Source organism: Nelumbo lutea, chromosome 3, assembly GCF_056320005.1.
Source record: "Nelumbo lutea isolate HS-2025 chromosome 3, American lotus-T2T, whole genome shotgun sequence".
Lineage (NCBI taxonomy): Eukaryota > Viridiplantae > Streptophyta > Magnoliopsida > Proteales > Nelumbonaceae > Nelumbo > Nelumbo lutea.
The window spans coordinates 103,598,729-103,625,895 of NC_142686.1; the positions used below are offsets into that span (position 1 = coordinate 103,598,729).

General features: G+C 36.9%; 1 protein-coding gene across 1 annotated transcript; it reads right to left on the reverse strand.

The window, feature by feature from the left end:
- LOC148867303 (squamosa promoter-binding-like protein 7) lies at positions 1–25,870 on the reverse strand. Its single transcript, XM_088980359.1, has 10 exons — positions 24,979–25,870; positions 23,140–23,318; positions 22,686–22,912; positions 22,272–22,346; positions 22,053–22,160; positions 19,897–20,014; positions 7,152–7,287; positions 3,138–3,300; positions 1,443–2,015; positions 1–626 (listed from the first exon to the last, which is right to left on the reverse strand). Exons 1-10 carry the CDS (start codon positions 25,521–25,523, stop codon positions 327–329), a joined length of 2,424 nt encoding a protein of 807 aa, XP_088836485.1. The 5' UTR covers positions 25,524–25,870; the 3' UTR covers positions 1–326.
- Positions 25,871–27,167: the final 1,297 nt, after the last annotated feature.

A 27,167-nucleotide genomic window follows, 5' to 3' on the forward strand; every position in this document is an offset into this window, starting at 1 on the left:
TAGTCAGTAACACAAATCCTTCAAATTATTCTAATCACCAAAAATCTCATTTACATTACATGGCTGAACGCTCTAAGGTATTACTCACCGATAAAATTGGATCAATACCTGTCTCTTGCCTGCTGCCTGCAGAAGTTGACATCTAATTGGATGGAAGAATATCATCCCCTTCCCCACCGTTTGCAACTGTCATTGTGCAGCACAAAATAATCTGTAAGCCAAAAATCGTTGAAAGAGCAGAGCCCCTCGTAGTTGCGCCCAATTTGTATAATTTACACTGGCTCTATACATATACATCAACAGAGATCATAGAGACCCTCCAATTCTTAGTCCCTAAGGCCTGGATTGCCCCAAACACACCTACGAATGGTAACAGCAAGTTCCCCAACTTTATGAGGGTGGAAAAGAACTGCACATATTCCAAAACACATAGCAGCAGCAACAACCATGAAAATGAGAGGGCGCGAGTTGATCACCCTGTTGGAGAGAACGTAACCACAGGGCTTCCGCGGGTACTTCACATTCATAACATCTCCTCTATTTATCAGAGCCACAGTTATACTGCTGTCTTTTAAATTTGTGGTTCCAACTACTCCCATTATTTCCTCTCCTCTGGTTTCAGTATCCTGCAAACACCAAAAAACCGAATTACAGAGACAATTTTAACTAGCAGAATAGAATTTCGATTATTAAAGCCAAAAGCTAATTAGGAGACCGACCAATTCCAAAGCAAATCTTAATGGTCAAGAAATGTATATCAATTTTAGGCATATAGCCCCTCTGGTTTCCAACCATGGTTTTCAAACTGCCATTTACCAGGACGGTCAGATCATTCAGCCCCAAAACTGGCCAAGCAACCAGTTCTGTTTCACCCCTCCAACAACCATTGACTTGGTCAGTAACCCGCTGACACAAGCAGTCAAACTGTCAACCCGTTCAACCTGGACAATGGTTTTTATCCGTTTTTAAATTTAAGTATTTTTCATTTTTATTTTTGAAAATTACAATGGGCTGGTCTGTTTGGACCATACAGTCAAACCACTGACCCAGAAACTGGTGGCCAAAGCAGTTCAGGTTCCAGGTCAGTTTTTAAAACATGGGTGCCAACTTTTCAATGCATCTTACCAAAAAAAAAATCCAATGCATGCCGTCTCACATGAAAAAGGCACTTTGTCAATCTTGTAGACTTGTAGCAAATGGCTCTGACTAAAACTACACAGGAAAATATGATATTTGCTTCTTCGGGAAAGATGAGCATTTCATATCTATCTATCTATCTATCTATCTATACACACACACATACATAGATAAATAGATATATAAAACAAACTAGATAAAACCAACGGAAATAAATTTAAACCTTAAAGCCTTAAATAGGAAGAATGAGGGCAGGCCATCAAATACAACACATACACTCGGGGACTGTAAATAAAAAAGTTCACCTGATTGTTACTTTGTATGCTACAGTTCACATCATCTTGGTCATAGCTCTGAGGAAAAGAATCCTTTTCTGGCATAGAGCTTCCTGAAAATGTTCGTAAATCCTTAGCATGCTGAAATCTCCGGTGATCAATTTTACTAGCACTATCCATATATTCCCAAAATAGCCTGACCCCAGCATCATCAGTTGCATTGATAGTGTTGTACTCCGATCCCATCAACACCTTTAGAGATTCTATTACTTTTGTCAAGACAACGGTAGAGTTATTCTTTATTAGAAAATCCAGTAAACAATTGAACCTCTGAATCTGGGTACAAGTAGAGAAGCTTTGGACATTTCCCAACTCAGACTCCTTCAACAACCACGCAATATCTAAAAGAAGTTCAGACATTGCTGTTTGTCTTAAAAAAAGGACCTTGCTCTCACCAGAAATGGCATCAGCAACTTCTAGATGGTGCCTCTCTGAGCACAAAGATACATCAAACTTCTGTTGCAATGCCTGCATTTCACTACATATTTCTCTGTTCCCAATGAGGACAGGAATGTAATTGGATATCCCAGACTCATTCTCAACCTACAAAAGAAAAACCAAAAAGAATATGCAATTTAACAAATAGCGACACATAGCTGCACATCTTATACAGAAATAATAACCATTTCTGCCAATGTATTTCAAGAAAGTGGTATCAACTCTAAAACTCCAACTTAGGCTCAGTTGGATTTTGGAAGGAGTACAAATACAAATATGTACAGTATTCCTCATGTCAGTAGATTCAAGCAGCACAAATCTATAGGCATCACTAAATTCCTAGTCCTGGGCACTTAACTAAGGCAAGCTCTAATATTCTAAACTGACTATGAAGACACTCCTAGCAAGTTTTACAAGACCAAAATATCTTGCCAGCATTCCTAGTTAATCTTATGGCATAATGCCATAACCAGCTCTAATATTCTAGACTTGGTATGAAGACATTGCTAGTGAAGTTTACCCAGATCAAACACCTTCTAGCCAAATAAGTTCATTCAAATATGAAAAACAAAGGATGGCATAATGCCATAATCCAAATTCAAGATACAACAGTGATTTAGCAAAATTATCTGACTATTTTTTCTTGTGATCAATTTAGTATATTGTAAGCTTAAAAATTATCCAAAAAATATTGTACGCTTAAAACTATAAACAAAAATAAAAAATTATTACATCAACTTGCCAACCAGCATTCCTAAGACATCCCCAAGCCTTCTAAGAAACAGAAAGGATCAAGAGATCAAGTCAGATTAACAAAAAGAGAAAAAGAAGAGAAAAAATAAGTATAGTTCAAGTAACAATCTGCCGCATCCTAGAGAATCAACAGATCATAAAAGAGAATGCTTTCGGTCACCCACATAGCAGTGTACCAGGCCATTAAAAAACCAATAATTACTACCCAATTGATGAGGATGTTCAAACTTCAAAATTCTAACAGGTAGCAAGTATTTTTCAGTAAAAGAGTATCCAAAGTATAGTGGCACAAGGGCAAAATGTTGAAAAGCAAATCTATGGATTTAGCTACCACTTCCAGTTGAAACACATTCATAATTGCACATGCTTATATTCATTACCATCTAGACTGGAAACTACCATACAAAGCATGAAGAACAGATTTATAGACCACCCAGCAGAGGAAAAAACAACAGATTATTCCCCAGAATACACCTCAATGAATGCAGGGCCAAAAAGCGTTGGCTCAGTATGAGGAATATGTATCTTGTACATCTGATGGTCACAATTGTGAGCAGCAACACAATCAATCTTCTCGTGCTGAAGAGAAATGCAATAATCATATGCAAGATATTTTCCAGCAAAAGACACAAGAAACCTGCCACAGAAGCCATTTGTATATTAGTACCAACTATGAACTACAAGTTTATTAACCACCTTTAAAACATAAAAATCTTGTAACTGTATGATATTCCAGGAAACAATGTTTTGAACAAGAAGGCAGTTTCTTCAAGGTATGCATCATCTAAAAGATTGCATGAACACGATATTTAAGAGTTCACGAACATATTTGGTCATCTACATTTGTGATTGTACAGTATTCTAATGGTTAAGCATTTAACAGAAGACATTTCAGCATGGTAACAGAAATCCATGTGCAAGAAAAATAGGGACAATCAAGAAATTCAAATCTTTTTTTTTCTCCATTTTAAAACTGACACCACAGTTTTCAAGGCGCCAAGGCAGCTAGGCAACAGGGAGCGGCTTTTGTTGCCTAAATGAAACAAGTATAAACCTAATACCAAAACACGGAAATTCAGCATATTCATGAAAAGAAGAAAAAGAGAAAGAAAAGAAGCCAGAAAATATTCATGAAAATGGAAGCCTTTCCAGACTGTTTGAGAAAGCTGAAGGAGAGGCTAAGATAAAAGGAATTAAAATTGCCAAAAATGTCCCCTTAATTTTTTTTATCAATAATGGCCCCTTAATTTCTCATCTTTTGTTTGCTGATGATGTGTTATTGTTTGGTAAGGACTCTAAATCCAAGGTTGGAGAAATTATAGAGGTTATACTCTTTCCAGAAAAAATGTCTGGAGAAACTATACATTAGGTAAGTCTCAAATGATATGTTATAAAAATGTCCACCCATTATTTTGCCTTCACCATCTCTGAAGACACCACCTATTCCAGATGGGCCCGGATTACCTATAGAGCTCCCATCAAAGTTCAGTGTTTACCCTTTGTTGTGTCAGTGGGGCCATAATTCATGTACCACAGGTTTGGATGAGATTGTACCCCTCAACCAAACTATCTCATCACATGCAATAGACATGGCCTTATATTCAGCTTCAATAAAGGATCTGGACACAGTAACGTAATTCTTACACTTCCATAAAATACCAAGGAAGATGCACTACCCTATCGTAGACCAATGTATATCTGGCACCCTGCCCAATCAGCATCAAAGTATGCATGAAGATGGACCAAAGATGAAAGGGAAAAACAATCCACGAACAAGAATCCCATGGAGGTACCAAATAATCTTGTGAATCACATGGAGATGAGGCTATCTAGGAGCATATACAAATTGGCCAACCACTTGAACAACATGAGCAATGTACGGATGGGTCAAAGTGAGATAAATAAAACTTCCAACCAACTGAAGATACATAGTAGGATCATGATGTAGGTACATGTTCACCACGACTGCGATGCCACAGAAGGTACTAAACCAAAGCTACAAAAACATTTGCGACAAGTTCACAACTCGGCATAGATTTGCAATGATCTCAAAGCCTGCACAAACTTGTGATGAGCTCAAAGCACGCACAAACTTGCGATGAGCTCAAAGCCTACACGAACGTGCAATGAGCTCAAAGCCACAATACCGATGACGAACTCGAGGTTTCCACGGACCTGCGATGAGTCTAAAGGCATCGCAAGTAGACAACGAACGAAAATACAACGACTAGCTGATATCACTCATGATGGAACACCCAGTAGGATTAAGAAAGACACGTAAGACTAGCATTGACATCATCCACGCCACGTCAGTACAGGAGACCCACAAAAGAAAGTAAGATGTGTGTATTATGAGAATCCTCAAAAGAAAGAAAACATCATCCTGGAGAGATCTCATAAGACACATGATGAACCCTTAGCAGTGTCCCCCTGACAACTGACACCAAATCAAAGAACCCCTTTCCAAATGGGAATCAAACTCTTTTGGCTCCTTACTTTCAAGACCTCAGGATCTCTCCCTATAAAAAGAGGCATGAATCACAACGAACATATGACTCTATCAATAGAAGCTCATAGCCTGCCCTTGCTCCCAGCCTTCCTTCGTCCTTCAAGGAGACCACCACACTTAGCCTTACCACACCACTCACACTTGCAAGAGCTCTCCATCATCATGAGATAGTTTCACATTGAGTTCCATAGGACTGTCAACCTGCTTGGAGTCAATTAGGTGAGCTATCTGAATTAAATCTATACTATATTTTCTTTATGTCACAAATGACCCTTTTGTAAATGATTGCACCTCCAAACTGAGAAAATAAGTCCTAATATCCATATCCTTCATTTTGAAGAAACGTTGAAAAATAATTTAAGTTGTTGAATTCCTTCAAGATCGTCACATGTGATAAAAATATCATCCACATAGACAAGCAAAAGGGTGAGACCACAATCACAGTAAGAAAGGAAGAGAGATGAATCATAGGCACTCTAATGATAACCAACTTCCATAAGACCATGATGAAAACATTCAAACCAGGCATAAGGACCTTGCTTCAATCCATAGAGAGATTTCTTGAGACAAAACACCAAGTGTTGGTCAATGTAGTATCCAAGTGATAGATTCATGCAAATAATTTCCTTTAAATTAGCATGCAGAAATGCATTGATCACATCCATCTGAAAAAAATCAACCATCCTCGAAAGGCAGACAATGCAGGTATTAGACACAAGCAAAAGCTTCTTCATATATACGCTTGTGAATAACCCTAAATAAACTCTACATATCTTTGGTTGTGTTTGTTTTGTTCACCCTTCTCCACATGAATGTACTAAGTTATCAACTCAATTTGCTATGTGTCTTTTTGGTTATAATCTTAATCACAAGGGTTTCCTTTATTATGACCCAACTCTCCATTGTATGCATATCTCAAGTCTAGCCTTCTAATGCTTCTCTTTTGATACCATGTCACCTTATAGGGCTTCAAGTATGTAACATTGAAAGAGAAGAAGAAGATTGGGAGGGTGTATTGAATGAATGCCCTCATTCCCATAGAGCATGTTTTATTGAATAGAGAAAAACTATGTGCAATTACATAAGCACCCCTCATTATGCAAACAAAATACATGATAACCTATGCACACTACTAAAATATAACGAGACCCACCAATACAAGAATAAATAATAAAATAAGAATAAAATACAGCCCTATATACAATATACAACCTCCAAGAGCCCTCTGATCTATCTCTATCCAACATATCAAAATTCAAATGTCTCCTTCAAAGATACGCCTCTTGAAAGCCAAATGTGCCTCATTAAATGTATATTATTACATATTTTTTTCACAAAAAGGTAATGTATTATAAAAACATACCTTAAATGTATATTACTATATACATTTACCGTTTATCTTTTTATTAAAATAACAAGTTCTTCCCTACATTAATACTTTTCAAACCAGTTGAATATTTAATTCCCATATGAAAGAGATTACATGATGTAGCCTGATATGAAAGTGTGTGCAAGAAGAAACCAACTTGAACAACAAGAATTCTGTCCATTTGCAGCCCTAATACTTTGATATTCTAATACTCTAAGACAGGTCAATTCCTAAACCTGAATATCTTCACTAATGTCAATAATTGCCTTGAGTTCACGTCCAGCCACCATCTGAAAATTTTAATCTGTTTATTTTCCTCTCTCCACGTTTTCTCAAATTATTTTCCTTGCTCCACAGTCTACTCATCTTTTTCTCTCACTTCCTCTACCTTCTCTTACACATGCATTTGAACATGCCCCTCAACTAGTTTTCAGTTAAAATTGGGAATTCAACTATATTCAAGAAATAAAATAAAATTTCTACATAGAAATCAGGAAGTAAACTAGCATTAATTAAATCAAAGGGGACCAACCAATATGGATTCAATCAATTATACAAAGTAGCAAAGATATGTTACAAGGTATCAAAAGGCATAACAGTAACACCATACCGAAATTTAGGTTGGTGTAGATTACTACCACAAGCAACAAACTCCATAGGTTTGCCAGCTTCAAAACAAGTAGGACTAACATAATGAAGTCTTGGTGCTTGCACCTCCATTTTGATGTTGAGAATTGATGTTCCATCTACAAGTGCCCCAAGTTATAAGATATGGACACTGTGGTATCATAAACAAGTTACATTTACCTCACAAGATAACAGCATCATCTTAGAGAGAGATTTCAACAATCAGCTTAACCATCAAAACTTCCACCAAAGTTCAAGTCCAGAAGAAGAACAACTAGATAAAACAATTCTTTTGGATCAATAAGAAGAGACAAATATTTTATGTTACGTCCATTCGTGTTTATCTGTAATATTTAAAGTAGTATTATATACACTTTTATGTAGTACTTCAATGCTAATTGCTTTAAGCATTTCTACATGATTGGTCCATGGTATATAAATAAGACATGTAATAAAAGAAGATGGTGGAGGAATTCTTCTCTTCCAATCAGTGGTATACTGGTATACAGGTGCCATAAATAACAAGGCAACCAACAGTCAAGATTGCACTCTTTCTTTGAAAAAAAGGCAATAACTCTCTATCCTTGCAAATCTAGCCTTCCCTTTCTTTTCTTTTCTAAACTAGATGTTATATATGATTCTCCTATTGCATTTTTGTAGTCTTTATTAACTAATAATGTCTTTATGTGAATCAGTCAATAGAATCCATCCCCAACCAAATTGTGAGGACTGGATATGGTGGAAGCCCAAGCAGTTTGGTTGCTTGACATGGAAGTGGATTTGGAGCACCAAAGCCCCCTCAATAACACTTTTCTTTCTTCGGACTGCAATTTCCGACAGGATCTTCACTATTAATCACTTTAATCCAGAGGAATGCTGTTGAACAATCTCTGCTGCCTATGTGATCAAGAGGAGTCTGCACCACATTTGTTAATTCAGTGCAGCTTCACATATAACAGTTGGACGCACTTTGTGCAGCTTTTTGGCAGTCTTGAGTGGTACCAAAGGACCTCTATACTCTCATATTCTCTTGGCCCTCAGAAGGTTTCGGTAAGAGAGGCAACATAATGTGAAGGATGATCCCAATGGCATTGTGCTGGTAGGCCCAGTATGAGTGTAACAGTAGAATTCAATGGAAATAGGTCCACTAAAGAAGCAGTAATTGGTAAGATGGAAAGGTTGATTGTCTTACAAAGAGTTTGAGGGCTTTCAAGTACCAACGTTTCTGTAACTGTAACCAGTGGCAGCAGTTTTTTTTTTTTTATTGCTAGTGGCAGCAGATTATTAAGGACAATGGTTTTTGTAATATAAGTGCAGTCTGTTGTATATAACCCAAATATTATGAATACCATCATATGTAAAAGTTTTTGCTTTGAGGAAAGTTCTACCTCCATACAAGCTCTTCCAACTTTTCAAAAATAAAATAAAACATACCCATCAAAGAAACAAATAAAATAAAATAAAATAAGAACATCAGATAAGGTGAAGTTAAGCTATTCATCAAAAAAAGTGAAGTTAAGCTAAAGCCCTTTTTTGATAAGTACAGCTAAAGCCAATTAGTCACTTACAGCTCAAATAAATGTTATCTAGAAAAGTCTATTCTACACTCATTCTCAGTCCAAAACACTTTGATCAAGTTGAGAACACAAATGATACAGCATAAAATGGCTTATCCAAAAGGTTAAATGGTTGGCTGACCCGGGTACTGTCACTTGGGGCTTTAAGGATGCTTTAGAAAAGGTTATATGGCTCACGAGAAATATGACAGTTAGGTTTCAGTGGGTGGGCAGATTGGCATATGCCTTGGCTGATTTTCTTGCTAAACAATGGGCTACTCGGGTTACTTTGTATTGGGCTTCTCTGTAATTTTCTTTGTTCTTTGTTCTGTGTATTCAACTAAAGGGTAGATGGAATCCTCCATCTCCCCTTCTTAAAGGGAAGGTAGCATCCCATGCCTCTCCCTGAATTATATTTTCTTTGGCTATGGTTTAATGAATCTTACTATTCAACAATAAAAAAATGACTTATCCAAAAGGATAGTGGTATAAACAGTGTTTGCTTCTATTATTCTTCTGAAAAGGAAAAAGACAAATGATGAAATGATCCATTAACAATATTTTTGATCGGTAACTGATCCATTAACAATTAAGGCTCATACTCAACAAGGACCAATTGCTGAATGCCAGATTGGCCCATTCAAAACAGACAGACAGTTTTATGAGAGAACATATCTCATAAGGAATAAATAGCAGTTAAAAAATACTTAGCACCAGTTTTATGCCAGGTTGCCTCACAAATTAAAATTCTCATTAAACCCCATGATCTGAAAATCAGTATATCCATTAGGCAACTGCACAAAGTGACATGAAGATATCCCCCTTGTTCAGTATATCCGAAAATCAGTATATTCACCATGCTTGCCCATACTCCCTTGTTCTTTCTAAACCCATAAGTCACCATTCCCGTTTTTATCAATACCTCCAATTGACAGGAGGAACTCATGCCAAGTAACATGATGATATCCATGGGTTGGCATACAGTGCATGACTACATGTTGCTACTTGGAGGTCAGGAATAATGTCCTTATCTATGATGATTAATGACCATGGTCTCCAATTCCACCTGTACTTTGTTAGTAGTATGAGGGGTTATTTTGCTGTCATGCTTGAAGACTAAGGCCAAGTTTGGGAGTGCATAAAAATAAGTGCTTATTTGAATAAGGACTAATTTTGGGCCGGTACCACACCATTAAAGACTTATTGACGTTTGGGAAATAAGCCCAAAATAAGTGCTTATTGAATAAGCCCAAAATTCCATCTTTTTTAAGTGCTTATACAATAAGCACTTATTCAATCTTTTCTCCCAGAATTGTCCCCAGTCAATTTTTAGAATACCAGTTATACCCTTTCAATGTAAAAAATGTTGGGCACGACCGATCGAATCCCCAAAACAAACTCTTCTCCTTAAGCATCCCAGAACCTACCCAACACCCCACTCCATCTCTCATCCTCCTCCAATGCAGACTTATCAGAGAAACCAGAACCTGGGAGATCGACTGCAACAGCATAAATTCCACTGGAACCCAAGGACCAAACCACTTGGCAGAAAGAATATGAGCCACAACCATAAATTCCACTGGGAGATTGAAATGGTTCTTCATTAAGCTCCCCCAGTCGCTTGATCCCAATTACAGAATGACCATTGACGAAGCTTTGCAGACCCTGTATATCAAGGTAAGCTGCATGCCCTAAAAGATTTCTTTGGTTGGATAAGACAAGGGATGCTTACATTAATCAATTCTTTGTGTGCTTCCTGTAGCTCCTGGTTGCTTTTGTGCACTCTGACAATAAGAGATCGATTCAGGATTTCCAGATTCCCCATTTCATCTGCTTTCTCATGCAATTGTTTCCTCAGGGACCCCATCTCCTTTTGAAGTAGACGAACTTCATTACCTTCTGACTTGATCTTCTTTTGAAGCTCACAAATTCCATCTGCTTTCTCTTGCAGTTGCTTACTCAGGGATTCTATCATCTTCTGAAACTCATAAATTTCATTACCTTCTTCATATTTCAATTGACACTTTTCTCTCAGTTATTAGAGCTGTTCATAAGAAGACCCAACCCGACCGAACCGACCAACCCGACTGACCCAACCCGAATTGGCAGGGTTTTCTTCAGCACCAGTCGGTTTCGGGTTGTAAAAAATCATAAACCGACCCGAACCGAACCGACTTAGTAGTTAGTAGTTAGTTCCTAGTTAGTATTTACAACCTACTTAGTTCCTACTTAACTAAGTTGTCTCTATCCTAGTTACAACCTAACTTAATTTCTAGTCTTCTAGTTAGGAATGACATTAATGGCAAGTATTGTAAGACAACTAGTCAACTAGACAAGGAATTTTTTTGGAAAAGTTTAAAGAAAAGAATCAAAGGATCCTAGTTTTTATGGTCTTTTACACCAAATAGGCAACCAATTACAATTAGAATTAGGTGTCCTTTTTTACTTAGATTAGTAGGTTTCTAGAAATATACAAATTTCAGTCTTCTTTCTCTAATATAGTTTGACTTTCTATTTTCTTGATAACTTCTATTCTAACTTGGTCCGCCCCCTACCAATTTCAGTCTTCTTTCTCTAATAGAATTAGGTGTCCTTTTTTACATCAAATTTCAGTCTTCTTTCTCCAATCTACAAATTTATTACCATGGTTGAACTTAGAGCCGAAACCGACCCAACCCGACTCAAACCGACCAGGTCAGTTTTGCTTAACACAAGGTCGATTTCGGTTTCAATTTCAGGTAACACGACCAGGTCGGGTCGATTGAAAAAATCTCAGTAAACCGACCCAACCCGACCCGTGAGCAGCCCTATCAGTTATGTACTGTAAAATCTGTAAAATAGAAGCCTATCCGGGAAAAGTTCTTCAGATTAAAGACTTTTCTCGCGTGTGTTGGAGCCACAGTCTCCACTGAGGTCCACTAACATCAGTGCAAAGTGTGAAGTGTGTAACATTCAGAGAGAGAGATAGAGACAGAGAGAAAGAAAGACCACCCACAGGGTATATTTTCAAATTTGAAAGAAAATGAAGGATAAATGAACCACAAGTGCTTAATGGAGAAAAAGACCACCAAACGCCCAATATAAAATAAGTGCTTATTTGAAAAAGCTGGGTGCCAAATGCAAATAAGTGCTTATTCAAATAAGCACTTATTTTTAACATAAGCACTCCCAAATTTGGCCTAACTGTCAAAGAATAAAATGTGAGTTGTAACAGAACTTGTATGGGCCCATAGTGGTATTAGGATTTTTGACATTGTAACGAGTTAGCAGAATCCAATAATGCACACCAGTGGTGAGAACTCACTTAATGATATCAAATCTAGTCACAGCAACATGTTCCAATTTCTTGAATATTGGGGAACGGATTTGATTTACTGAATAAGTCAGTTATGATGATTGAAAAAATCAACTTAGGTTCCAAATAAGTTATCCAGTGATATAGTAATACACCACAAATAAATAGATAAAACAATGAGAAATATGATAATATATTAACTTTGTATGATTGTAACTCCCAGTTAAATTAAGTTTATACTTTTAATTTGTAAATAGTTTACTTTATCTTTTAAATAATTGAAAAATATTTCCTAGTCAAAGTTAAATAGGAAGCACGTACCTTTCTAAACCTTAAATTTGTTTAACTTAGGATTTTAACATTGAGGGTTTACTTTTTGCAATTAAGTTATTATGTTGGTTGCATGCTTCACAATGTATACATTATTTCCTAAACCCTTCCTCTCTTTTGTTATTGTATGTTATGCCTCTATTGTTTTGAATAGTTTATATATATAGTTTATACTAATATAAATTATACATTTTGAACTTTGGATTGTGAATTGTGATTATTTATATATTATTTGATCTGCATTTTTTATATTAATTGGTATGATTTATACAGTGTTTATTTTCTATTTGGGTTCATACAACTGACTCCAAACCAGTGTTTTAAAAGCGCAAGGTGCAAGCACCAATTTGCATCTAAGGTGCAAGGCACAAGGCAAGGTGCACGCCTTTTTGAAGCAAGGCAAAAAAAAATACAAAAAAAAGCTAAAAATTCAAAAAAAATGCCAAAAAAGTTCAAAAAATGCAAAAAATAAATATTGAACATAATATTAATAAGAAATATAAACTTTTAAAAATTAAAGGTTTAAAAAACCTATCATCTAAAACTAAAATACATAAACATAACATGTAAAGCATATTCAAATGAAAAATTAAAAATAAAATCAAACATATAAAACATTTCAAGCATGTGAAGTCCACAATCTCTTTTTTTCGTCAATTGCATTACTTCATGTAGCTAATGTGATGTAAAACATAGTACATTCCTAATTCTACGAGTCGCCTTTGTGCCACACCCCACGAGACAAGCCCAAACAAGTCCATGTTACCCGCCCTATTTGCTAATGTTGTGCATTCATTCATCTTAATAAAATATCTTCTTAAAAGGCAATTAAAATTATAAAATCGTTATTTTTGTGCAAGAATTAAGAATTTAAGACCCTAACATGGACTTGTATGGGCTTGCCTCGAGGGGCGTGTCAGAGATCCGTGGGCAGAGCCCCCTGCCTAGCCGCTAGGTTCAAAAAACTTTCAGAAGGCGCACGCCTAGGCAGTGCGCCTTTTGAAAGTGCTAGGCCTAGGACATGGACGAGGCCGCTTACCCTAAAATGTGCCTCAGGCGCACCTTTTAAATCGCTGCTCCAAACCATGCAAAGGAGGAGGACTAAGTTCTTGGAATTGACCTTTATCAATGGACCTTTAAAAGTTTCGTTAAAAATACCATTTCAGACAGATGGCCATAGGAGAAAAGAACATCAATAAATGTCAGTCATTCAACACGATTCTAATAAATTTTTTGAGAAAAGAGGTTAACTTGATTGAGAAAGCAAAGAGTATATGAGATGATGTACAATCAGGCTACACACAGGTTATAAAGGCATATTTCTATCACTGTACAAAAAATCCCTGTGTCTATCAGTTTTAGCCAAACTATCAGCTACAGAGTTTAATTCCCTAGGAATCCAACAAAGGTTTATGGATAAGGAATTTAACAAATCTCTAGCCTCATTTAAATAGTGGGCCAGTCTCCATGGACCTCCTTCCTTCTCCCCTAACCACTTTATTGTGTTGTTAGAGTCTCCTTTGATTGTTAGATTAGTGAAGCCTAGGTCTCTTGTGATACGGAGACTCGTTAAAGTAGCTAAAGTTTCAGCCATTGTGGAATCTGCAACGCCAATTGGTCCACTAAATACCCACAAAGGGTGACAATCCCTCCTATTAAATACTCCACCAATTCCTGTTATCCCAGGGTTTCCTGTAGCACTTCCATCAAAATATAAAGTCACTTCCTTCTCCTCTCTTTGATGGGAGATGCTCTTCCCTCTTGAAGGACTAGGAGAGGAGAACAATACTTCCACTACATTCTGCCGAAGCATATTCATGGATATTCCTTTGAAGCTGTCTGAATTCTGCACCCACTGATTGCACAAGTATATTATATGAGAGATTAAGTCTCCACCAAAGGTCAGTCCAGAATTTGGTTTTGGCCACATCCCCTACTTTATATCTAACAAAAGAAATAAAGACATCATAAATGGAGCAAATACCTTTCCAAGGGTTAGAGGCTTTTGTTCGATTCAAGGTGACATTGCTGTCCCAACCGTTGACATTCTTTCCGTATTTGTTGATTATGACCGAGGTCCAAAGGGCTTTGATTCTGCAGGAAACCGCCACAGCCACTTCCCCAAAAGTGCTACATTTTTTCCCTTGATCCTTCCTATTCCAAGCCCTCCAGCTTCCTTTGGTTTACATACTAAGTTCCAACTGACTAAGTGGTTTTTTTTTCTCTCCACCCCCATTCCACAAGAAGTCACGCTGCAGCTTTTCAATTTTATTTCTGATCTTGGCCGAGATTTGGAACACTGAGAGATAGTAGCTAGGTAGGTTAGCCAGGGAAGCCTTTATTAAAGTGAGTCTACCTCCTTTTGAAAGATAGCCTTTCTTCCAAGTTGCCAGTCTTTTTTCACACTTTTCCACTACTGGTTCCCAGAAGCTTTGGCTTCTTGGATTCCCTCCAAGAGGCAACCACAAGTATGAGATTGGAAAAGTCTCCACTTTACAACCTAGGGTCGCCTTTAAGTTGTTTACCAAACTTTCACTTATGTTTATCCCCACAATGCTGCTCTTGGAAAAATTTACTTGGAGACCTGTAACTTTCTCAAAACACACAAGGACCTTTTTCAAGTTAATGATAGAATCCAGATCAGACTCCAAAAAAACAATGATGTCATCAGCAAAAATCAAATGGGACAAGTGAATCGAGTCTCTTCCAACTTTAAATCCTTTCAACAGGTTCAGGCTTTTTCCTTTCTCAATGAAGTGACTGAGAATGTCTACAACCAGAGTAAAGAGAAAGGGGGAAAGGGGCAGTCCCAGTCAACTTTGTCATATGCTTCCTCCAAATCAAGTTTTATAACCACTCGAGACTTGCCTTTTTGTCTTCTGTCTTCAATACATTCATTGGCCACTAAAATAATATCAATGATCTGTCTTCCTTTTACAGAAGCATATTGACTATTGGAGATTAGATCTCTAAGCACTTCCTTTAGTCTGCTTTCCAGCACTTTAGCCACAATTTTATAAATACTGCCCACCAAACTTATTGGCCTAAAGTCCTTTACTTCCAAAACTCCTTTCTTTGGGATTAAAGTGATGAATGTTATATTGCTACCCTTTTCTTATGATGGCTGAATTGAAGAAATCCTTGAACACTTCCATTAAGTCCGACTTGATTGTATCCCAACACAATTGATAGAAGAACAAAGGAAAACCATCCGGAGCAGGAGATTTGTCTCCATCCATACCAAAAACCACTTCCTTAGCTTCCCGTTCTTCAAACTCCCTTTCTAGTCAATCTTGTTGTCCCTCCGACAAACAAATTCCTTCCCAATTAGACAAGTAAAAGGATTTGTTGTTACTCTTTGTGTACAGCTCCTTAAAAAAATTCAGAAACTGCTCCACTATCTCCTGTTGTTCTTCCACTTCTCTTTGTGCCACCTTCAGTTTTGAGATGTAATTTTTTCTTCATCTTCCTGTGGCATAGCTATGAAAAAATCTTGAATTTTTATCCCCCTCCTTCAACCATTTTACTCTAGATTTTTGCCTCCAGTATACTTCTTCCCTCCTAACTACCTTTTCCCACTCTTTCCTTAATTCCTTCCTTCTTCTCCCTTGGCCATCTAAATTCCCATCTTGTTTTTGCAGTCTTACTCATCCAATTCCTGAATTAACTTATTCTTTTCTCCAGCAGATGCATTAAACTCTTCCTTTCCCCATGATTTTAACTTCCTCTTTAGGTACTTTAACTTCTGAAGAAAACAAAACCCAGCCCAACCGTCCACCTCACACTCCTCCCACCAAGAGGTCACATTAGATTTGAAATCTTTATGTAGAGTCCAAACCTTCTCTAGCCTAAAGGGGTGCTTTCTCTTTTTAAGACTTCAGTTTGTAACACAATCGGCCAATGATCAGATGTACACCTAGGTCTGATCTCTTGGAATAAGTCGGGGAAGTGTTCCTCCCAATCTATAGTTATCAGGAATCTATCAAGCCTACAACTGATCAGATTCTCCTACATATTCAACCAGGTAAACCTTCCATTGTGAAGGGAGAGATCACGGATGTTGTGTCTTGCTATGAAATCAGAGAACTCTCTCATGCTTCTGGTGATTCTCCTGCTATTAGTGCTTTCGTGGCTGAATCTTGTGACGTTGAAGTCTCCTCCAATACACCATGGGAAGTCTTCAAATTCGTGGAGAGAATCAAGCTCTTCCCAAAATATCACTCTGTCCCGAGGAGAGTTAGGCCCGTACACTCCTGTCAGAATCCGGTTGAAGCCATCTGATACATTTGTAAACAAGACAGAGATGGAGAACTTTCCAGCATCTATTTCTATTCTTGAAACCACCTCCTCCCTCCATGCGATAATGATTCCTCCTGTTGTCCCAATGGCTGGCAAGGTTGCCCATTCCTTCCCTCTTAATCCTCATACAACTTTTATTAATTTCCTATCCACCAAATTCTTTTTAGTTTCCTTTAGGATGATGATATCGGGATTTTCCATCTAAATGGTTTCTTTCACTAAGCTTCTTTTCATTCCTCCTCCCAAACCCCTTATGTTCCAGCTTAGAATCTTCATGGAAGCTCTACCACATTCTTTCCCTTACCAACCCTATTTCCCACACCGGAGGGTGAATTCACCTTCTGACTTGTCAAACCCCATTGGAGTCTTTTCAGCTCCCTGTTTGTCCCTTTCTTCTTCCTATCTTGGTCAGAATACACATACTTTTGTTGCTGTTAGTGTCTCCTTCCCGTCTGAATTCCCTTACATTATTCACTTCTGTCGTGCCCAAATTTCTGGTCAACTCCTGTAATCCCACATCTCCATCTTTTGCTCCTTTTTTCTGCACTTAAAGCTTTTCACCGCTCTGGGTATTTGGACCACCTGTCACTGACCCCGAGTGTGAGAAGGACTTTGTCATCGATTGGGAAAGCAAGGCACTTGAACCCGAAACACGGACGATAGAGGTTTGAAAGTGAGAACCAGGGAAAGCATGCAAGGAAATTAAAGATTTAGAAGCAATGTTAGAGGGGGAGGGTATGGTAAAGCCTGGGTTGTGGTCAGAGAAAGCCGGCGGCGAACAACTTTGTTCCTTCTGCAGAACACCTGGCTCGGACCCAACTCCATAATATGGGTTCACTAAGTGCATCGGCTGCAAAATCTCGATGCTAACCCAAACTTCTCTCTCTTCAAATAAGAGCTTTGACCTTCTACAAGCCACCTCATGGGCATCAGAGACTTCTGAGAAATAAGTAGGGGTGAGCATTCGGTTTATTCGGTTAAAAAATGAACCAAATAAACTGAATTTCTAAAAACTGAACATATAAAACATAAAACCGAACCAAAACCAAATTATTAAAAAACCAAAACCGAATTTTTCAGTTCAGTTTTTGGTTATTTCAATTAAAACCGAATTTTATTAATATTATACTAATACATATTGTATATTATAATATATATACGTATATGTAAACATATATTATACATACTAATATTATATATGATATATATTATATACATATTATAATATATTATGCTTTACATATTAATAATATATTATATTATGTATATAATAAATTTCAGTTAATTCGGTTTTTTCGATTAACCAAATTTCTAATCCCGAAAACCGAAATCGAATTAACCAAACCAAAAAAACGAAAACCAAAAAAATTGAACCAAACAAACTGAAACTGAAAATTTCAATCTGGTTTTTCGGTTTTAACCGAACAATGCTCACCCCTGGAAATAAGAGCTTATTTCTGTTTCTGAATCAGTTGGAGGCTTATGTACTTCTCTTCCTATTCCTTTGAGACTGTTGGGAGTGTCAAGAATTTCTTGGTCCTCGAAGGTGGGTATTTCAAGGATGACTAAATCGTCTACTATCTCAGGCAGATAATACTCGAGGGCTCTGGTCTTAATTCAGTCCAGCTTTCTTGACCGTATAGGAGTTTGATGACCGATTTGGGTCGACTCAGTGGGTCGGTTGAAGATTTTGGACTTACTTAAATCCGAACCAACGGGTCCTTTGCTTTTAGCCCCAATCTTCCTTAGAGGTTGAGAGTCTTTCCCTTTTCCTTCTTTACTGTAATTAGAATTTCCGCGCCAATTATCTCTTCTGCACACAGACTTGTTCTTCGAGCTCTTCCCATATTTAGAAGGTTTTTTTGAAAACTTGCATTTGGAGACTTGGACCTCACGCAAACTCCTCAGCACTGTAGTTGTCACATCTACCTCCCTTAAACTTACACGTGGCTGAGAGTCGTTTGGGCGAGTCGGCTCGGTGATTTGCAGGTGTGACTCGTTTGTCTTCTCCACTTCGACTACCAAGAAGAACCAAACGTTCCTTTCGAGTAGAGGGATTGAACATGGTGCAGAGTGTATCCCCCTACTTCTTACCCTTATTCTTGCGAAACGCATATCCTAGAAGTGCTTCGTTTTTTCATCCACTTCTTCAAGCCCACCACAGAGGCTCCCTATTAAAGCAAACACCTCCTCTTTCCACAGATGAAAGGGTAGACCCCTGATAATTAGCCATCCGTTAAAGCTTAGGGAGTCTGGAATCGCATTCACCATCGGCCACCAGTGGGAGATCAACACCCACTTTCCGAACACAAATATCTTCTCCAACCTTGTCCAAGCCAAGACAACTTCTGGAGCGAAATCCACTGCTCCATTTGACTCAAAGGGGGTTTAGTTGCAACAGAGCGGGGGCATGCGGGTTTGTAGATACCCCTAGCTCTACTTCCCTCCAACTCTGGTCTTCCAGTTTCGTGCACACAAAGGTTGTTTTCAAAATACCAAAAGGTTTAGTTTTATGATCGATAAATGTAAATGCTGATCTCCCTATCTCCACCACTCTACTTCATTTTTCCAGAGTAGGAAAAGACTTCGGTGAGGACGTAGGAAAATTTTGGGTGATCTTACAAGGTAGTAAACACTTTAAGGTTTGTTGAAAGGTCTTCTACCCGCTACTATTTTCTTCTTCTGGAATGAATATACTACGCAACTATCTTATTTCTCCCACCGGCTTAATCAAATATATCTCCCCCATCTATTTTCATTCACTTGAAACAGGAGAACCCTGCCCCTTTCCGCTCACTTCCTAGGGTCTATAGTTCTTCCTTTGTTTTCCACCGCCTTATAAATGCTTTCTGCCAACCAGACTGCTTCTTCTAACCTCAAGATTACTCTCGTCCATGCACCTCTTCCTCGTTCTGCTATTTCTATTTCTTCGAGCTTCCTGCTGGAGATTTGCTCTAAACAACACAGAAACCTTCTCAAAAGAGGGCACTAAGAGCTCTTAAAAAGTCTCATTTCCATAGAAGATAAAAAGTACCAAACATTCAAAGAAACAAATACATTCCACATCAACCAAAACTCATCATATAACCAACAGCAGTGCACATATCAGATAAGATGAAGCCCAAAAACAATATCTTTTCATTCAACCCATCAAAATGCTCAATATCACTCATTTTTTCAATAAAGAAAATATTCTACATTTAACAAACAAGAAATGGGAAATAGAACTATTACCATCGTTAACTTACTTTTTAGAACCTGAAAAATCAAGTTGTTTAAATAAACATGTATTGCACCTTTTCCCAACAAAATGCTTCCAGGTGAACTAACAAAGTCATATATATAGGATGTTGCATCTTCAGTTATCTGCTCAATGCAACAAAATAGGGAATTAATTTTGTTGATTTGAAAGCTTGAGATGAGAACAAACAAAAAACAGCATAAGAGACAATATTAGCATAGAAGGAAATTATAGGCCCTAAAATAAAACACAGGGATGGGAAGGAAGTGGGGGAGGGGTAAGATTGTAGTAAAATGATCTTGAAATAGTAATAGGATCAAAACTAAATATAAAACCAAAAAAATATATTATAAATGGAAAAAAATTACATAAATTCTAAATCTAAGTTAATTCTAAAGACTTATAATACTAAAGATAATATTTTGTACATGTATACAAGGTTTAAAATTTCAATACACGGGGCGTATCGTATCGTATTTTTGAAAAATAGATATGGGATACGCATGGAAATCAGACGTTTCGCCTTTTTTCATGCGTATCGAACCCGTATCAAGGTTGTATCGGGGGTGTATCAGGGCGTATCAGTAGCATATTGACGAAAAAGATACGGCCAAAAACTTAAAAAAAAAATAAAGGGGGAAAGCAAGCTTCTTTTCCCCGAAACAAGCCTTCTTTCACCCCCAAATGACTCAAACTCCAAATTTCATTCCTAGAGTGCTAGATTTGCAAAATTTTGCAAGAAATAAGTGTGAATCATTAACTTTTTTAAAGATTTTTCGAATTTTGCAACAATATGGCAAAAATAGGTAATTTTTTCAATTTTTTATAATATCTTGTGATTTCTTTTTTTCTTGAATGTTTAAATTTATGTTGATCTACATTTCTTACATTCAAAATCACAATTTTTTTTGTGTTATTAGTAGATTTATGGAAATTTCATGAAGATATTTGGGGAAAATATAAATTAACAAAAAATTTGAAAATGTAATTTTTTCTCTGCAAAGACTAAATAGGTTTTAAATCTATAGATTTATCTATCATACCATAGAGCAATTGAAATTTCTTCTTTGATATTTTTTTATTTTTTATACTTTTAGAATTAAAAATAAAAAATAATTAATTATATTTTATCATTTGACCACAGCAATTGAATATATTATAATTCCATGGATGATCTATCATATCCACAAACTAATTGAAATTTCTTCTTTAATAATTATTTTTTTTACTTTTGTATTTTTAGAATTAAAAAACAATTAATAAATTAATTATATTTTATTATTTGATCACAATGATTGAATATATTATAATTCTATTGATGATCTACCATATCCACAAAGCAATTGAAATTTCTTCTTTAATAACTATTTTTTGAATATATTATATAATATATTTATTTAATTTTTTTATAATTTTTGGAAATAATAAAAGCAATAATTTCTTCTTTAATAACTATTTTTTGAATTATATTTTCACATAGAAATTGTGCCAATGCATGTTTTATGGTTGGATAGGAGAGTTCGGTTTTTCCCATCCCATAAAACATTAAAACTTAAGAATTATAATTTATAAATTATAGTTAAACATAGGATTTTTAATGAAATTATAATTAGTTACAATATATTTCTTCATAAAACCATTAAAATATATTAATTTAATGTATATACACCTCATTGATGTCTTATATTTAGTATTATGGACGTATTTTTATGATTTATTAAAGTATTTATAGTGTTTCCAAGAGTATCTATGCGTATCTTAGTTTTTCTCCGATACGCATGCGTATCCAAGGCGTATCCCGATACATCTCTTAAAATTGCCTTTCCGATACACTTGGCGTTTCTGATACTTTGAACCTTGCATGTATATAATCGGATCGGACCAAGAAATATCCAAATTTGGTCCAATAAATAAACGGATTACATTTTCAGATCCAATTGAACTGATTATGACTAAATAGATATGCAAATCTGACATAAAACAAAATCAGTTAAATCCAAACCATTTGCAGCCCTATAAGAGAAGGGGTTGACATTTAGGTATGTGTAATGATCATGACAGATTCAAATACATCTTCTACTTCAATAGATCCATATTATAGCTTAGAAAAATATCATTTCAGAGAGAGAGAGAGATTGTCCAAAGTACTGATAAACAAATTACCTTATCCCACATGGCCTGTGGCATTGCAATGAATACAGTCAAGATGGTACATCCAGGACGAATATACCCCTCTAATTCAACTGGCATGCTGGCCAACCACTGGAATATCTGCAAGAATAGATAGCATCACCCATCAATCAATTTCTAATATATTCTTTCTGAAGCAGATGTATATTCTCCTGTAAATACTAAACTGCAATTATAATTGTTTGGAAATACTTGGTGCCGAAGTCTTCTAGGGAATTCTGCTGGATTCCAGTCATAAAGTTTGAATGATATTCGACCTGTTGGACACTACAAACAAGTAACAAATTAAACAGGTTAAAGATAAGAGTGGGACCTAGAAAAGATACACCTCTTAAAATCTAAAGGGCAATTTGCTAATGGCTTAAGTTGCTGAATGACCTATTGCTTTGTCTTTTAGTGAATAAAATAATTAAATAATAAAGTATTCAAGGGTATACTAATCTACCTAACTTCAGCTTCAACCCTTAAGAAGCCCACAAGCCCCTTAAAAACTTATTCACTAAAAGTCAAAACAATAAGCCTTTCAGTTCAGCACTTAAGCCATTTCAGAAACAAAGGCAATATCAGAAAAATGGTAAAATAGGATAAAATTAAGTGCAGACATACCACAGACGAATAAGCATTCTTATTCTCACATAAGGATGATGAAATAGCATATTTAGAGTTCTCTTTTGCTCCATCCACATGGATTTCACCAGAAGCAGCAAAGGATGCTACACTATCACTTTGAACATTTTGCAAACTTGGAGCTGAACGAGGTGGAGATACATGTCCGTCCTCAAGCTCCAATGATACTTCACTCTCTGTTACCTTGTTGCTCAAGTATAAAGTATCTACAAAGATGATAAGAGAAGGCAATATGCAATAAATAATGTGACAACATATCTGTACAATAGATCTTTTTAAGAGCCTCTTTCTGCTATCTATAGAAGGAAGAACTTGAGGGGAACCTAATACCGAATAAATCTTAAGCCAAAATTCAATAACATATCTGAGCAGTCCTTAACTGATAAAAACAGGGAAAGGTAATATAGTTGCATAAGTTCAGAAAAAATTATACCTTTCCCTGCTTCAGTGTCAACAGTAGTATCTTCAGGTGACAGACACCCAGACCCCTGAGGTTCATTTTCAACTGCACTTCTAAAATCAATAGATTTTCTTCGTCGTCTCTTGTTGTGGCGCTCCAGTTTTCTTCTACAACTCCGTTTACCTTCATCAAAATCTGACAAGACATGAAACCTGACAATAAAAAAGGAATATTAGGTTGTTTACCCCCAAATGTTGAATGCACCACAATAATTAAAAATTGACAAATGAAAATATAATTCTCCAAAAAAATGGCTTGAAATGCTCAAGCTACAAGTAGAGTTAGTCTATTATGTCCTAGATTGAACACTTATTTTATTTGTTCTCATATAGACTAAAGATATAGTAGTAAATATTATGGTCAAAATGATAGAAAAGTCTCCAGACGTTAAATCATGGCATTTCACAGTTCCATCAACACTCAATTAAGATTCAAGCAAGCATTTATCTACCTATTAAGAACAGTTAGCAGATGTAAAAGGGAAGAACACCAACTATTGAAAAGGCAAAACAAGTCTGCTAGATCCCATACTTACAAGCAGTAAATCGAAACTCAACCTATATCCTGGGCGTTAATTTCATAAGATGGAGCTGTTTTGATTTTCAGCTACATGTAACAAACTCACCTTGCCTAATCAAGAAAGAACCCGACTCAATGCACGGAATACTACCCGAGGTGAAACCAAAACAGGCATAGGACTTTATTGGTTCATGCCTTTATCCATAATATACAGCACTTCAACTTGGCATTAAATTTTTAGTGTGTATCCAATAAGAAATAACTAAAGGAATCCACTCTGAGTGAATCTCTTCAAAGGGTTGAAAACATGAAATGCAGAAGCATGCACACACACGTCAGAGAGAAGGTTCTTATGAAAGAGCATCTTAGTGAATATGAAGAAGAAGCTGTTGCTGAATATGATGACAATTTTATGGTTAGAAGACCTGATTTGATGCATAACATCAGTCTGGGCTTCTGGTATGCTGGTTTAGTTCTTCACGGTTAGTTTCAGAGCCTAACCCATATTCCTGGTTTAAATCATACATAGGGCTACATGAGAAAACTAATAATCAACATAGGAAGAGGCCTGATTTGACATGTCTGATCAATCCTAGGGATTTAGATGTATGGTTTGGATTCTCATCAAATGGCTTCATGGAAGGCACCCAACAATAAAGATCAAATGCAAACAGTCTGTATCACAAGGGAAAGTGGCAAAAAAAAGGAATGGTGCTCAGTAATAGGGACTAAAGCCTTCATTGATAACTATGACTAAAGTTCCATATTCCCACATCAAATTATCCTGAAAGGGACATTGAAGCTAAGAATGGTTCATCAAATTAGCCTGAAAGGGACTAAAGCCCATGTACCATGACAAAAGTGTTATAGCATATAGTCTCTAAACATGTTCTAACTCAGCAGGATCGTTCAACAACTTGACTAAGTCTATTCAAAATAAACAGACTAAGCCAAGCTGATGGACCTCTTGAGACTCCAAGCAATGACAATGCTTGTCTCTGACATTTTCGCGCCATGCAACGGCTATCTGAGTGTTTCTTCGTTCATCTTGATGTGTCAAAACCAAATAAAAACTACAGCAAAGAACTGGTCAGAGGCCCCGGGGTAACATCCAATTTTTGGTTGCTTGCAAGATTTCCATAATTGTTGTATGGAACGTGGCTCTCAAGAGACAAGAAACGTAGACATTGCAAGAAGTTCGCTTTAACCGTCTTGCTAAGATAAATTATAGGAAAAATTGACTGACAATGTAAAGCTGAAAACTCAAGAAACCAACAGGAAAAATTGACTTACTTGCCACACTGTTGGCAATATCGTTTGGGCTGGCCATCAAGAACAACAGAACTGGCATTGGCACAACGGAGACAAACACGATGCCGCCGATGGTAACCCTTGAGCTCACTAATATCAGCCTCGCATCCAGGGACCTGACAGCGAGCTGTGCCCACGGGAGTCGTCTTCGCCCGCTTCTTCCCAACCGCTGCTTCCTCCTCATCCTTCTCGTCGACCTCAGGGCAGGCACAGGGAATCCGTCCGGCCAAGAAATTCGAACAGGTCAGCCTCGGGTCCCTCTTCCGCACACGAACGGAACCGTCCGAACCCCGACTTGAAGACGGTTCCGATGCAACTTCCGAAGTAGCAGCAACGGTAGGATTATCGGTTTCCCAAGAAACGATCAATTGATCGTCGTCAACAGTGAAGTCCAAGAGATTCCCCCATTCCCAAGCAGCGGAAGCTTCGTCGAGGAACTGCGGAATCTCCATTTCGGGATTCCTGTCTCTGACGGGGGAAACTGGCGGATCTGGTGGTGGCAACGTTGTTGGTGGTGGAATCTCCATAGTGCGGCAACCCAAACCCTAGAAGAGTGGAGGCATGAGGTAGGAGAGAGGTTAGCGGAGTGGGGACGTCAGCGACGACAGCATCGGCTTCTGACAGCTGGTAGGGTTGGTGGTGACGCGAAATCGTAAATTCAAAGACAATCAAACTAGGAGTTCAAATCAGCCCCCTCCCTCACCCACATCCCCGCCGTGTATTGAGATCATCTCCCAATGATAAATCAAGAATGATGATATCATAATGTCGACATTTTTTGAATGAAACTAGGTGACCTCCGATTGATGAGGTGACCTCCGAGCTCAAACGGTCATATTATCCGAAGAGCGAGACAAGGAAAAATGGGAAAAGTGGAATCAATGATATCTGGACAATTGGATCTGACCCCGGTGATTCTGTTTAGCCACAGTTGGAGCCAACATCCACGTGTAAGACAAGTACAAGTCCCCTGGCCCACCACATTCAATAGAGACAGTGTTTATCATATGACACGTGGCAAGTTAGAGTATAAACCCATTTTATTCGGTTTCAGGATTTCGACTTAAAGAGGAAAGAGAATAGGCGTTGACTTGACAAGTTATATTATATGTTCTTGAACATGTGAATTTGATTCCTCGCCACTAGGCCATAGGCCATTTCATTAATGTAGTAAGTAGCGTCGCTTTTTAGATGTGTTTATTTATGATTGGGCTATGTAGCTGATTGTGCATACCTCTTGTTTGCAGCGGATTCTGAGTAAAATCGTAGAAGAGCGAAGTAGGGATTACCACGATATTCGAAAATCTGATTTTAAATTGATATAATTAAATTAAATTTGAATAATTTTAACGTTTAATCGGTCAATTTTGGATATGATCTGATTTAATTTATTAAATATTTAAATTTAATTGATTATTTAATTTCTATATATAATATATAAAATATTTAAATAATTTATATATATAATTAAAGTATATAAATAATTTATATTTTATATAAATAATATATTTTTATATATTTATTAATTACCTAAAATAATTAATTGGACAATTTTAAATTTGAATATTAATTTTCAATATCCGTTGAACATCAAATCAAATACATGAATCCATTGGAATTCAATCTGATTATACCCCTAAATGGAAGTGTAATAATCATTGCCGAGGGTAAATTAGGGGGATGTTTGTAATAAATAATTGAGAAATCTATGATGCCGAAAAGACACGGTATGTGAAGAGTTTTGACCAATCAAAACCCACCTATGAATTTTGATAGGTTAGTTATGATGTTTATAATACCGATTGATTGGTCAATTTTTTTTTCGAGTATCATATCTTTCCAACATTATAGTCAAAGTGGCAATCACCCTAAATTACAGGGAGTTAGGGACCCTTAGTGATAATTGCTCCCTAAACTTCTATTTTCAACAAATATCCTTGAATATTTAGGTTATAATAAATACCCCCTTAGCTAAGTTCTAACATGAAGTGCTTACACCATTCTTATATACTTTTATAGCCATGCATTAGGAATATCTCCATATTTGTATGTTTTTTTCACCTGAAAATATTTTTAAGGACCCAATTTCTTAAGTTACATAATATTGGAATGCACTAAATTACCAAAATACCCTTATACCCTCATCGCCTATCGTTGAAAAAATACTTCCC